The 14,561-nt window shown below is 54.7% G+C and overlaps 1 protein-coding gene across 2 annotated transcripts in view; it reads left to right on the top strand.

Annotated features, from left to right (window-relative positions):
• The window catches only part of pi4kb (phosphatidylinositol 4-kinase, catalytic, beta), a 142,066-nt gene that overhangs the window by 92,896 nt on the left and 34,609 nt on the right, over positions 1-14,561 (top strand). For both annotated transcript variants that reach the window (XM_072283496.1, XM_072283505.1), the window contains one exon: positions 5,430-5,663. In XM_072283496.1, the coding sequence (XP_072139597.1) occupies positions 5,430-5,663 (234 nt within the window). The remainder of the gene's footprint in view (positions 1-5,429; positions 5,664-14,561) is intronic.

Here is a 14,561-nt window from a genome sequence, read left to right on the forward strand (position 1 = left end):
CTGCTAGGGGTGCAGAGTGGAAATGGTGCAGTGGAATCCATATTACTGCAGCTACTTGGGTATAAAATGCACAGATTGCAAAACTCTGTGCTGCAACATGACCCAGCAGTTATGTCAAACCAGCAGTGTGGCAACAGGCCACTATTTGGTCTGAATGGCTTGGACTGTGTCTAAATACTCTGTTCCCATATAGAATCACAAGAGTCTTCTTTTCATTCTCGTGTACCACATTGCTGTTCACAATGTGGTCATAGAGAGAGAGAAACAGAATGACAAAGAGAGAGAGAGATTAAATTCATTTGCCATATATATGTTGAAGCATGCAGTGAAATTTGTTGCTTGCATCAAATCAAATCCACAAGGATTGTGGTTGAGGCAGCCCGCTAGTGTCATCGATGTTTCTGGCACCAACACAGCATGCCCACAACTCACTGACTCTAACCTTTACATTTTTGGGATGTTGGAGGAAACTGGAGCACCCGGACGAAACCTACACAGTCATGGGGAGAACATACAAACTCCTTAAAGGCAGTAGCATTAATAGTGTAATGCTGACTGCTACACTACTGTTCTACTCCTTAGTGCATCGTGTTATACTTAGAGGACAGGACAGGAACCGGTCTTTTGGCACAATGTCCAGCACGATGCTGTGCCGAACTAATTAAACTAACAATTAATGCCTCACTAACCTAATCCCTAAGGTACGCAATGTTCATATCCTTCCACTTCCTGTATGTGCCTCTTGAAGTATTGTGTTTGCCTCCATCACCATCCCAAGCAGCGCATTCCAGGCACCTGCCACTCTCTGTGTGGGGGGAAAAACGACAAACTTGCCCCTCACACCTTCCTTCAACTTACTACCTCTCACCTTAAATACATTCCCTCGTGTATTACAAACAAGAGAAAATCTACAGACGCTGGAAATCCAGAAAATGCTGGAGGAACTCAGCAGGCCAGGCAGCATCTATGGAGAAGAGTACAATCGATGTTTCAGGCCGAGACCCTTCGGCAGTTCTGGAGAAAAAAAGATGAGGAATAGATTTGAAAGGTAGGGGAGGGGAGAGAGAAACACAAGATGATGGGTAAAATCAGGAGGGGGAGGGATGAAGTAAAGAGCTGGGAAGTTGGTGAAAGAGATGAAGGGCTGGAGAAGGGGGAGTCTGATAGAAGAGGACGGAAGGCCATGGAAGAAAGAAAAAGAGGAACAATCATGAGAGGGAGGTGACAGGCGGGCAAGGAGATAAGGTGAGAAAGGGAAAAGGGGATGGAACATGAAGAAGAAGGGGAAACATTACTGGGAGTTCAAGAAATCAATGTTCATGCCATCAGATTGGAGGTTACCTAGACAGAATATAAGGTGTTGTTCCTCCAACCTGGGTGTGGCCTCATCACGACAGTCGAAGAGGCCATGGAGTGGCATATCGGAATGGCAATGGGAAGTGGAATTAAAATGGGTAGCTTGTATTAGACATTTTAACCCTGGGAAAACGATGCTATCTATCTTGCCTCTTGTAATCATATAAACCTCAATCAGATCTCCCCTCAGTCTCCACTGTTCAAGGTTCAAGAATATTTAATGTCATTTCCAGTACACAAGTGTAAAGGCGAATGAAATAACTCACAAACACGAGAGAGTCTGCAGATGCTGGAAGTTCAAAGCAACACACACACACAATACTGGAGGAACTCAGCAGGTTTGGCAGCATCTATGGAAAAGAGTAAATAGTCAATATTTCGGTCTGAGACCCTTCTTCAGGACTGTGAAGGAAGGGGGAAGATGAAATAATTGTCACTCCAGATTTAATGCAGCACAAAAAAACACAATAAGATAAAGTACATAATAAAAAAAAACTATTACCATATAAGATAGTTTATATACATAGATTGACTGTATGTCCATAAAGTGACACTAGGCACAGGACTGTCTGTACATAAAATGACTGATAGGAAGTGATAAGGTAGTGGTGGTGAGGTTGTGGAGGGGTGGGTTAATGGGTGGAGGTATTGATTCGCGTTACTGCATGGGGAAAGTAATTGTTTTTGAGTCTGGTAGCCCTGACGTGGGTGCTGCATAGCCTCCTCCTCACTGTTTCAGAGAAAACAAACCAGGTTTGTCCAACCTCCTTTTACAACACACAACATTGCTGCTGGATGGAAAAATGAGGAATCACCTTCTGGACGTCTTGGTAGTATGTTGTGGACATGCAGGATTTTGATCTAACAATGAAGGACGAGACTGATCTCCAGAATGGCCAGGTTATCTTTGAGGACCTGCTCAACAGGGTGGACTTACATATGACATGAGTCAAGTAATGTCTTCTCCTAAGAGGTTGTCTACTGGTGGGTCCTCAGGTGGCTGTCGAGGCCAACCTGGGATCTACATATTTTGCTGCAATGATGACTGTGGTTAGCGGTTGGGTCTTTTTGTTGGTCATTCTTCTTTTGCAGCTACCACTTATCTTTGTGGCACAACAGAGTCCACTCTCATGTACGGCTTCCTCTTGAACGGATTTCCTCTGTGCGCCTCTCTTCTGTGCAGTGTCTCCCAGCTTTTATATGTAATGTTGAATTTCTTTAGGTTGATTGTGATGTTATCCTTGAAACATTTCCTTTGCCTACTAGGGGTTCGCAGATCTTCCTTCAACTGGAAGTAAAGGATCTGTCTGGGGAGACATGAGTTAGGCACCCGGCTGACATGACCTATCATTGGAGTTTGTGTTGGAGAATCGGAGTTTTATGTTGGAGATGCTGTTCATGTTGACCTCCTCCAGTACGCTAGTGTTAGTGTGTCTGACTTTCCAGATGATCCTCAAATCTTTCATAAGGATCTTTGGTGGCGTTGTTCCAGGTCTCTCAGGTGCCTGCTGCAGGTGGTTCATGATTCAGCTTCATACAATAATGTTGGAAGAGCAGCTGCTCAACAGACCAAACGTTTTGTTGAACCTGTAGGTCACAGTCTACATCTTTCCTTAATCTTGCATCAGCTCCACTAGCACAATTCAGGTGGTGGTTGATCTCTGCTTTTGAGAATCTTATGAAGAAAGGTTGAGCGAGCTAAGGCTTTACTTTCTTTGGAGCAAAGGAGGATGATTGGTGACTTGATAGAGGTGATAAGAGGCACAGATGGAGTGGACATCCAGCACCTTTTTCCCAGGGCAGCAATGGCTAATATGAGAGGACATCCTTTTAAGGTGGTTTAGAGGAAAGTACAGGGGAGACATCAGAGGTAAGTTTTTTTTTTACGTGGAATGATAACTGCAGGGGATCCCTAAGCTCCAGCAAGAAGAGGTCCAGAACCATCGAACACTCCTCATAGGTTAATCCTTTCGCTCTGGGGATGATCCTTGTGAAACTCCTCTGGACCCTCTCCAATGCCAGCATTTCCCTTCTTAGATAAGGGGCCCAAAACAGCTTACAATACTCCAATGGCTTATAAAGCCTCAGCATTATAGCCTTGTTCTTATATGCTAGTCTTCTCAAATTGAATGCTAACATTGCATTTCCCTTCCTTACTACCGACTCCACCTGGAAGTTAACCTTTAGGGGATATTATGTTTATCCCTAATATGATACTTGTCCCAGCATCTCCAAATGCACTAGATTCCTGATGGATTTTTGAACTCGGAGCCATAGAGCAACATGGTCTCATGCCAGTCCCGTTACCTGTGTTCATCCCTCCATGTACCTATCCAAGTGCTTCTTGGGTTATACTGTATTACCTGTCTCAGTCACTTCCTCTGGCAGCTTGCTCAGACTCACCACTTCTTCATGGCTGTTACCCTTCGAGTCCCTTTTAGATTTTTCCCCCACACCCAAAATCTATACCAACCCCCACCCCATTTTGGAATCCCCTACCCTGGGGAAAAGACTGTATGATCCACCATATTTGCATCTCTCACCATTTTAAACACATCTGGAAGGTCGCCCCTCATTCTCCTACATCCTGTAACTCAGGCTCTCTAGTCCTGGCAACAACTTCATGAAAACAAAAGGATTTTAGTACATAGCGTAGTGGTTAGCACAATGCTATTACAGCAACCCGGGCTCAATTTCTACCACTGTCTGTACATTCTGCATGGGTTTCCTCAGGGTGCTCCAGTTTCCTCCCACAGTGTGATGGACAGACGGGTTAATTGGTCATATGGGTGTAATTGGACGGTGCAGACTCATTGCGCCAGAAGGGCCTGTTACCGTGCTATATCTCTAAGTAAAGAAATAAAATAAGTAAATCACCATTTCTTCTAAATTTCACCATTAGCTACATTCATAGTGCAAAGTCCATGCCAACCCACACCTTCTGTGCATCTCCCTGCTTTGTAATGTCCACCTGATTTGTGCAGTATCTTCTGCCGTGTCCCTGTTTTGTGACCCATCACCAAGTGCAAGGCACTGCGAAGTGCTGGCTCCTTCTGTGCTTCCACGCCCGGGAAGTGAACAATCCTGCCAGCTCCGGTTCAGAGAGGCAGACTTGGAAATACTGCCCCCCCCCCCCCCCCCAAGGTCACCGTGTCTCCCCGGAACACTCTCCACTCCTAGGTGGGCTCCACAAACATCTTCTTGCACTGCCTTCCTGGAGGATTCATCCTTTGTGCTGCCATTGTCCAGGGGTGACACGTTTGCTGCTGCACTTGGAGGGTTGGGGGTAGGAGACACGTGTGATGAACGTCAGTGAATTCGTAACCACCTGATTCACCCCAACACAGGAGGAGGCAGAGGTTACACAGTCTTAACCCGAAACATTGACAATCCCTCTCCCCAACTTCACAGATATTCTTCAACCCGCTGAGTTTCCCCAGCAGATTGATTTACAGAGTGGAATATTGTGTTCAGTTCTGGTCGTCTCATTCCAGGAAGGTTGTGGAAGTTTTAGAGAGGGGGTGCAGAGGAGCGTTACCAGGATATTGCCTGATAGAGGTGTACAAAATTATAAGAGGCATAGATTGAGTGGACTGCTAGAGACGTTTTCCCGGGATGGAATTCACTACTCCTGGGGGTAAAATTTTAAGGTGATTGGAGGAAAGCATGGGAGGGATGTCAGCAGTAGGTTTTTTACACAGAGTGGTGGGTACATGGAACACCCTTCCAGGGTGGTGGTAGAGGCAGGAGCATCTACAAGACTGTTAAGCACATAGATGATAGAAAAAGGGCTATATAAGAGGGAGGGGTTATATTAATCTTAGAGAAGGTCAAAAGGTCTGCAGAACATTGTACTATGCTGTACTGTTCTATGTTCTGTGAGATGGTGAGGACGGAGATGGGGGAGACTGTTAGGGGGACAGTCAAGAGATGTTGGAGTTGGTTTAAAGATCGGCACAACATATTGGGCAAGCAAAACAAAAGTATTTCTGTGAACTTGTGACAATAATGAACTGACTTGACTAATGTGTCTGTCCCTTTGCTTTCCCCCCACCCCACATTGCCCCCCTCAGGCGCCCTACCTGATCTACGTAGAGGTGCTGGAGTGTGACAACCTGGAGGCTTCGCCCGTCCCTACCCGCATCCCGGAGAACCGGATCCGCAGCACGCGCTCGGTGGAGAACCTGCCTGGCTGTGGCTCCGGCTCTGGCCACGAGCAGCGAGCCCCCACCTTCACCACCGTGACCAACTACGACAACGACGATGAGGCCTGGTCCGTGGACGACATCGGTGAGCTGCAGGTGGAGGTGAGTGGTCTGTGGGGTGGGGGTGGGAGCGAGTTAGGTGTTCTGACGGTATACCTTGTGATCAGGCCCCACCTTGTGGCAAAGATGTACAGGTTAGTATGTTATGTGCCAGGAGCATGGGAATACTTACAGGCTGCCCCCAGCACTTATTCAGTCTGTGAGCAACACATTTCAATGTATGTTTCGATGTACATGTGACACAGCTAATCTTTAGTCTTTAATCAAAAACCCTGGACATTGTCTCTTCTTCCCCCCCACCACCCCCAGACTGGACAGAAGATTCAAAAGCCTGAAAGTACGTGTCATCAGACTCAAGGGCAGGTTCTCTCCCACTGTTGAATGGTTGCTGTAGTATGACAACATGATTCTTGACCTCGCAATCCACCTCATTGTGAGCTTGCTCTGCACTGCACTTCCTCTGTACCTGTTGCACTTCATTCTGCATTCTGCTATCGTTTAACCTCTTCCTACCTCAGTGTAATGATTTGATTTGCATGAGCAGTATGGAAGACAAGCTATATGCACTGTACCTGGGTACGTGTGACAGTAATAAACCAATCCCCCTCCGTGGACTCTGTTTACTCAACTCACTGCTTCAGTTAAGCTGCCAACATAATTGAAGAGCCCTCCCATCCTGCACTTTCTCTCTTCTCAACTCCAGTTTTCAGAGGAGCACCATCAAAGGTGGCCTGACTGGCTGCATCACAGTCTGGTAGTGAAGTTGCAAGGCATCTGACCGCAAGACCCTACAAAGGATTCCAAGGACTGCTGAGAAGATTATCGGAGTCTCTTCCATCCATTCGAGATACTTAGCAGGAGCATTGCATACTCAAGGCCCTTAGCATTGTTAATGATCCCTCCCATCTGTCCAACAATTTCTCTGACCCCCTACCATCAGGCAGGAGGTACTGTGGCATTAGGACAAGGACTGTTAGGATGGGAAACAGCTTCTTTCCCCAGGCTGAGAGACTACTGAACCCCTTGTCACCGCCCAGGTCTCATCACTTATTAAGTGCCTTTAACATTATACTGTTTACTTTTGATTTGCGTCATAAATACACCTTAAGCTAAATGTCAATCTTCTAGAATATATTTTATTATTTGTTAATTTATTTGTGTTAATATTACTTTATGAGTTGTGTGTATGAGTTATACGTACTGTTTTGTGCACCTTGGTCTGGGGGAATGTTATCTCGCTTGGCAGTATGTAAACTTGAAATAGGTTGATTGATGACATGGGTGCGCAGGATCATTGAGCTGAAAGGGCTTGCTGTAATGCTGTGTCTCTACATGAAACTTCCATAACCAGCATTATGAAAGTGACCAGAAGTGGAATTGGTTAATTATTGGCTCATGTAGCGAGATACAGTCTAAAGCTTTTGTTTGTGTGTCATCCAGACTGATCATACCATATATAGCTACACCGAGGTAGTGAAAGGAAGAACAGAATCCACAACAGAGTGTTATGGTTCCGTAGGAAGTGCCGTGCAGGAGACAATAAGGTGCAACAGACACATTGGCATTGGTAATATTGGTTGACCTCAGCACAGCCAATAATGGCTTGGGCTTCCTTCCCTTGAGAGACAGCTAGATTTCTTAATTCATCCTAAAGACAAAACCATTGACTGTACAAGGCTGGGATTGCAGGATAGAGATTGTGCACTGACGTTCTTAAAGTGGGATGACTCAGGAGAAACCACAAAGAAGAATTGACCTTTTCCCTGAAGAGATAAAACACGGCATCTCTCAGACAGGACTTGGCATAGAACTTGCATCACCTCAAAGAATACAACAAGATTTAGGGGTAGGATTTGGCCAGTTCAAGGTTCAAAGTAAACTTATTATCGAAGTATTTACAGTACTGTGCAAAAGTCTTAGGCACACATATAGCTGGTCCAAGAAGGCCACAACCTTGTCGTGGTTCGGAGGCTTACATCCCTCAGTGACCCAGAGAGCTATGTCGGCTGGAGTCGGGGCTTTATGCTTTGGCTCTTGATAGGGTCACATGCAAAGGGGTCAGACCCTCCAGGTTTGGGAGTTCAGCTCAAGGCTAACAACCCTGACTGGTAAAGCAAAATTACAGAAACTGCAATGAAAAATCCTGGTACACCTCGGTGCAATGGTCTCCACCTGAGACTTGCATGACTGGCAGTGGTGGAAATCCAGAGGAAGTTACTGACATGATGAGGAAACCCTGAACACCACCAGAGATGGAGGACCTTCATTGCTGCTCTAAAGACCACTGTCATAACTGGCAGTATATTTATAGCTATGGTGACTAAGACTCTTGCTCAATACTGAGTTTGCCAATGTGGAGCAGAGAGTGAGTTTGTAAATCTGGAGAGAGAAAAGGATGTAGGGACGGGTGAAAGTGGAGCGGTGTGGGACGGGTCAGAGTGGAGCGGTATGGGAGTGGTGTGGGACGGGTGAGAGTGGAGCGGTGTGGGAGTGGTGTGGGACGGGTCAGAGTGGAGCGGTGTGGGAGTGGTGTGGGACGGGTGAGGATGGAGCGGTGTGGGAGTGGTGTGGGACGGGTGAGAGTGGAGCGGTGTGGGAGTGGTGTGGGACGGGTGAGAGTGGAGCGGTGTGGGAGTGGTGTGGGACGGGTGAGAGTGGAGCGGTGTGGGAGTGGTGTGGGACGGGTGAGAGTGGAGCGGTGTGGGAGTGGTGTGGGACGGGTCAGAGTGGAGCGGTGTAGGAGTGGTGTGAGACGGATGAGGGTGGAGCGGTGTGGGAGTGGTGTGAGACGGGTGAGGGTGGAGCGGTGTGGGAGTGGTGTGGGACGGGTGAGAGTGGAGCGGTGTGGGAGTGGTGTGGGACGGGTGAGGATGGAGCAGTGTAGGAGTGGTGTGGGACGGGTCAGAGTGGAGCGGTGTGGGAGTGGTGTGGGACGGGTGAGAGTGGAGCGGTGTAGGAGTGGTGTGGGACGGGTGAGGGTGGAGCGGTGTGGGAGTGGTGTGGGACGGGTGAGGATGGAGCGGTGTGGGAGTGGTGTGGGACGGGTCAGAGTGGAGCAGTGTGGGAGTGGTGTGGGACGGGTCAGAGTGGAGCGGTGTGGGAGTGGTGTGGGACGGGTGAGAGTGGAGCGGTGTAGGAGTGGTGTGGGACGGGTGAGAGTGGAGCGGTGTGGGAGTGGTGTGGGACGGGTGAGAGTGGAGCGGTGTGGGAGTGGTGTGGGACGGGTGAGAGTGGAGCGGTGTGGGAGTGGTGTGGGACGGGTGAGAGTGGAGCGGTGTGGGAGTGGTGTGGGACGGGTGAGAGTGGAGCGGTGTAGGAGTGGTGTGGGACGGGTGAGGGTGGAGCGGTGTGGGAGTGGTGTGGGACGGGTGAGAGTGGAGCGGTGTGGGAGTGGTGTGGGACGGGTGAGAGTGGAGCGGTGTGGGAGTGGTGTGGGACGGGTGAGAGTGGAGCGGTGTGGGAGTGGTGTGGGACGGGTGAGAGTGGAGCGGTGTGGGAGTGGTGTGGGACGGGTGAGAGTGGAGCGGTGTAGGAGTGGTGTGGGACGGGTCAGAGTGGAGCGGTGTAGGAGTGGTGTGGGACGGGTGAGAGTGGAGCGGTGTGGGAGTGGTGTGGGACGGGTGAGAGTGGAGCGGTGTGGGAGTGGTGTGGGACGGGTCAGAGTGGAGCAGTGTAGGAGTGGTGTGGGACGGGTGAGAGTGGAGCGGTGTAGGAGTGGTGTGGGACGGGTGAGAGTGGAGCGGTGTGGGAGTGGTGTGGGACGGGTGAGAGTGGAGCGGTGTGGGAGTGGTGTGGGACGGGTCAGAGTGGAGCAGTGTGGGAGTGGTGTGGGACGGGTGAAAGTGGAGCGGTGTGGGAGTGGTGTGGGACGGGTGAGAGTGGAGCGGTGTAGGAGTGGTGTGAGACGGGTGAGAGTGGAGCGGTGCAGGAGTGGTGTGGGACGGGTGAGAGTGGAGCGGTGTAGGAGTGGTGTGGGACGGGTCAGAGTGGAGCGGTGTAGGAGTGGTGTGGGACGGGTGAGAGTGGAGCGGTGTGGGAGTGGTGTGGGACGGGTGAGGGTGGAGCGGTGTGGGAGTGGTGTGGGACGGGTGAGAGTGGAGCGGTGTGGGAGTGGTGTGGGACGGGTCAGAGTGGAGCGGTGTGGGAGTGGTGTGGGACGGGTCAGAGTGGAGCGGTGTAGGAGTGGTGTGGGACGGGTGAGAGTGGAGCGGTGTGGGAGTGGTGTGGGACGGGTGAGAGTGGAGCGGTGTGGGAGTGGTGTGGGATGGGTGAGAGTGGAGCAGTGTAGGAGTGGTGTGGGACGGGTGAGAGTGGAGCGGTGTGGGAGTGGTGTGGGACGGGTGAGAGTGGAGCGGTGTGGGAGTGGTGTGGGACGGGTGAGAGTGGAGCGGTGTAGGAGTGGTGTGAGACGGGTGAGAGTGGAGCGGTGTAGGAGTGGTGTGGGACGGGTGAGGGTGGAGCGGTGTGGGACGGGTGAGAGTGGAGCGGTGTAGGAGTGGTGTGGGACGGGTGAGAGTGGAGCGGTGTGGGAGTGGTGTGGGACGGGTGAGAGTGGAGCAGTGTGGGAGTGGTGTGGGACGGGTGAGAGTGGAGCGGTGTGGGAGTGGTGTGGGACGGGTGAGGATGGAGCGGTGTAGGAGTGGTGTGGGACGGGTGAGGGTGGAGCGGTGTGGGAGTGGTGTGGGACGGGTGAGAGTGGAGCGGTGTGGGAGTGGTGTGGGACGGGTGAGAGTGGAGCGGTGTGGGAGTGGTGTGGGACGGGTGAGGATGGAGCGGTGTAGGAGTGGTGTGGGACGGGTGAGGGTGGAGCGGTGTGGGAGTGGTGTGGGACGGGTGAGAGTGGAGCAGTGTGGGAGTGGTGTGGGACGGGTCAGAGTGGAGCGGTGTGGGAGTGGTGTGGGACGGGTGAGGATGGAGCGGTGTAGGAGTGGTGTGGGACGGGTGAGGGTGGAGCGGTGTGGGAGTGGTGTGGGACGGGTGAGAGTGGAGCGGTGTGGGAGTGGTGTGGGACGGGTCAGAGTGGAGCGGTGTAGGAGTGGTGTGGGACGGGTCAGAGTGGAGCGGTGTGGGAGTGGTGTGGGACGGGTCAGAGTGGAGCGGTGTAGGAGTGGTGTGGGACGGGTCAGAGTGGAGCGGTGTGGGACGGGTGAGAGTGGAGCAGTGTGGGAGTGGTGTGGGACGGGTCAGAGTGGAGCGGTGTGGGAGTGGTGTGGGACGGGTGAGAGTGGAGCAGTGTAGGAGTGGTGTGGGACGGGTCAGAGTGGAGCGGTGTAGGAGTGGTGTGGGACGGGTGAGAGTGGAGCGGTGTAGGAGTGGTGTCGGACGGGTCAGAGTGGAGCGGTGTAGGAGTGGTGTGGGACGGGTCAGAGTGGAGCGGTGTAGGAGTGGTGTGGGACGGGTGAGAGTGGAGCGGTGTGGGAGTGGTGTGGGACGGGTGAGAGTGGAGCGGTGTGGGAGTGGTGTGGGACGGGTGAGAGTGGAGCGGTGTGGGAGTGGTGTGGGACGGGTCAGAGTGGAGCGGTGTGGGAGTGGTGTGGGACGGGTCAGAGTGGAGCGGTGTGGGAGTGGTGTGGGACGGGTGAGAGTGGAGCGGTGTGGGAGTGGTGTGGGACGGGTGAGAGTGGAGCGGTGTGGGAGTGGTGTGGGACGGGTGAGAGTGGAGCGGTGTGGGAGTGGTGTGGGACGGGTCAGAGTGGAGCGGTGTGGGAGTGGTGTGGGACGGGTGAGAGTGGAGCGGTGTGGGAGTGGTGTGGGACGGGTGAGAGTGGAGCGGTGTGGGAGTGGTGTGGGACGGGTGAGAGTGGAGCGGTGTGGGAGTGGTGTGGGACGGGTGAGAGTGGAGCGGTGTGGGAGTGGTGTGGGACGGGTGAGAGTGGAGCGGTGTGGGACGGGTGAGAGTGGAGCGGTGTGGGAGTGGTGTGGGACGGGTGAGAGTGGAGCGGTGTGGGAGTGGTGTGGGACGGGTGAGAGTGGAGCGGTGTGGGAGTGGTGTGGGACGGGTGAGAGTGGAGCGGTGTGGGAGTGGTGTGGGACGGGTGAGAGTGGAGCGGTGTGGGAGTGGTGTGGGACGGGTGAGAGTGGAGCGGTGTGGGACGGGTGTGGGACGGGTGAGAGTGGAGCGGTGTGGGAGTGGTGTGGGACGGGTCAGAGTGGAGCGGTGTGGGAGTGGTGTGGGACGGGTGAGAGTGGAGCGGTGTAGGAGTGGTGTGGGACGGGTGAGGGTGGAGCGGTGCAGGAGTGGTGTGGGACGGGTCAGAGTGGAGCGGTGTGGGAGTGGTGTGGGACGGGTGAGAGTGGAGCGGTGTGGGAGTGGTGTGGGACGGGTGAGAGCGGAGCGGTGTGGGAGTGGTGTGGGACGGGTGAGAGCGGAGCGGTGTAGGAGTGGTGTGGGACGGGTGAGAGTGGAGCGGTGTGGGAGTGGTGTGGGACGGGTGAGAGTGGAGCGGTGTGGGAGTGGTGTGGGACGGGTGAGAGTGGAGCGGTGTAGGAGTGGTGTGGGACGGGTGAGAGTGGAGCGGTGTAGGAGTGGTGTGGGACGGGTGAGAGTGGAGCGGTGTGGGAGTGGTGTGGGACGGGTGAGGGTGGAGCGGTGTAGGAGTGGTGTGGGACCGGTCAGAGTGGAGCGGTGTGGGAGTGGTGTGGGACGGGTGAGAGTGGAGCGGTGTAGGAGTGGTGTGGGACGGGTCAGAGTGGAGCGGTGTGGGAGTGGTGTGGGACGGGTGAGAGTGGAGCGGTGTGGGAGTGGTGTGGGACGGGTGAGAGTGGAGCAGTGTAGGAGTGGTGTGGGACGGGTGAGAGTGGAGCGGTGTGGGAGTGGTGTGGGACGGGTGAGGATGGAGCAGTGTGGGAGTGGTGTGGGACGGGTCAGAGTGGAGCGGTGTGGGAGTGGTGTGGGACGGGTGAGGGTGGAGCGGTGTAGGAGTGGTGTGGGACGGGTGAGGGTGGAGCGGTGTAGGAGTGGTGTGGGACGGGTGAGAGTGGAGCGGTGTGGGAGTGGTGTGGGACGGGTGAGAGTGGAGCGGTGTGGGAGTGGTGTGGGACGGGTCAGAGTGGAGCGGTGTAGGAGTGGTGTGGGACGGGTGAGAGTGGAGCGGTGTGGGAGTGGTGTGGGACGGGTGAGGGTGGAGCGGTGTGGGAGTGGTGTGGGACGGGTGAGAGTGGAGCGGTGTGGGAGTGGTGTGGGACGGGTGAGAGTGGAGCGGTGTAGGAGTGGTGTGGGACGGGTGAGAGTGGAGCGGTGTAGGAGTGGTGTGGGACGGGTGAGAGTGGAGCGGTGTAGGAGTGGTGTGGGACGGGTGAGAGTGGAGCGGTGTGGGAGTGGTGTGGGACGGGTGAGGGTGGAGCGGTGTAGGAGTGGTGTGGGACGGGTGAGAGTGGAGCGGTGTAGGAGTGGTGTGGGACGGGTGAGAGTGGAGCGGTGTGGGAGTGGTGTGGGACGGGTGAGAGTGGAGCGGTGTGGGAGTGGTGTGGGACGGGTGAGAGTGGAGCGGTGTAGGAGTGGTGTGGGACGGGTGAGGGTGGAGCGGTGTGGGAGTGGTGTGGGACGGGTGAGAGTGGAGCGGTGTAGGAGTGGTGTGGGACGGGTGAGAGTGGAGCGGTGTGGGAGTGGTGTGGGACGGGTGAGAGTGGAACGGTGTGGGAGTGGTGTGGGACGGGTGAGAGTGGAGCGGTGTAGGAGTGGTGTGGGACGGGTGAGAGTGGAGCGGTGTAGGAGTGGTGTGGGACGGGTCAGAGTGGAGCAGTGTGGGAGTGGTGTGGGACGGGTGAGAGTGGAGCGGTGTGGGAGTGGTGTGGGACGGGTGAGAGTGGAGCGGTGTAGGAGTGGTGTGGGACGGGTGAGAGTGGAGCGGTGTGGGAGTGGTGTGGGACGGGTGAGGGTGGAGCGGTGTAGGAGTGGTGTGGGACGGGTGAGAGTGGAGCGGTGTAGGAGTGGTGTGGGACGGGTCAGAGTGGAGCGGTGTGGGACGGGTGAGAGTGGAGCGGTGTAGGAGTGGTGTGGGACGGGTCAGAGTGGAGCAGTGTGGGAGTGGTGTGGGACGGGTGAGAGTGGAGCGGTGTGGGAGCGGTGTGGGACGGGTGAGAGTGGAGCGGTGTAGGAGTGGTGTGGGACGGGTCAGAGTGGAGCAGTGTGGGAGTGGTGTGGGACGGGTGAGGGTGGAGCGGTGTGGGACGGGTGAGAGTGGAGCAGTGTAGGAGTGGTGTGGGACGGGTGAGAGTGGAGCGGTGTAGGAGTGGTGTGGGACGGGTCAGAGTGGAGCGGTGTGGGAGTGGTGTGGGACGGGTGAGAGTGGAGCGGTGTAGGAGTGGTGTGGGACGGGTGAGAGTGGAGCGGTGTGGGAGTGGTGTGGGACGGGTGAGAGTGGAGCGGTGTGGGAGTGGTGTGGGACGGGTCAGAGTGGAGCGGTGTGGGAGTGGTGTGGGACGGGTCAGAGTGGAGCGGTGTGGGAGTGGTGTGGGACGGGTGAGAGTGGAGCGGTGTGGGAGTGGTGTGGGACGGGTGAGAGTGGAGCGGTGTGGGAGTGGTGTGGGACGGGTGAGAGTGGAGCGGTGTGGGAGTGGTGTGGGACGGGTGAGAGTGGAGTGGTGTGGGAGTGGTGTGGGACGGGTGAGAGTGGAGCGGTGTAGGAGTGGTGTGGGACGGGTGAGGGTGGAGCAGTGTAGGAGTGGTGTGGGACGGGTGAGAGTGGAGCGGTGTGGGAGTGGTGTGGGACGGGTGAGAGTGGAGCGGTGTAGGAGTGGTGTGGGACGGGTGAGAGTGGAGCGGTGTGGGAGTGGTGTGGGACGGGTGAGAGTGGAGCGGTGTGGGAGTGGTGTGGGACGGGTGAGAGTGGAGCGGTGTGGGAGTGGTGTGGGACGGGTGAGGGTGGAGCGGTGTGGGAGTGGTGTGGGACGGGTGAAAGTGGAGCAGTGTGGGAGTGGTGTAGGACGGGTGAGAGTGGA

This window comes from Mobula birostris, chromosome 2, assembly GCF_030028105.1.
Source record: "Mobula birostris isolate sMobBir1 chromosome 2, sMobBir1.hap1, whole genome shotgun sequence".
In the NCBI taxonomy this organism is placed as follows: domain Eukaryota; kingdom Metazoa; phylum Chordata; class Chondrichthyes; order Myliobatiformes; family Myliobatidae; genus Mobula; species Mobula birostris.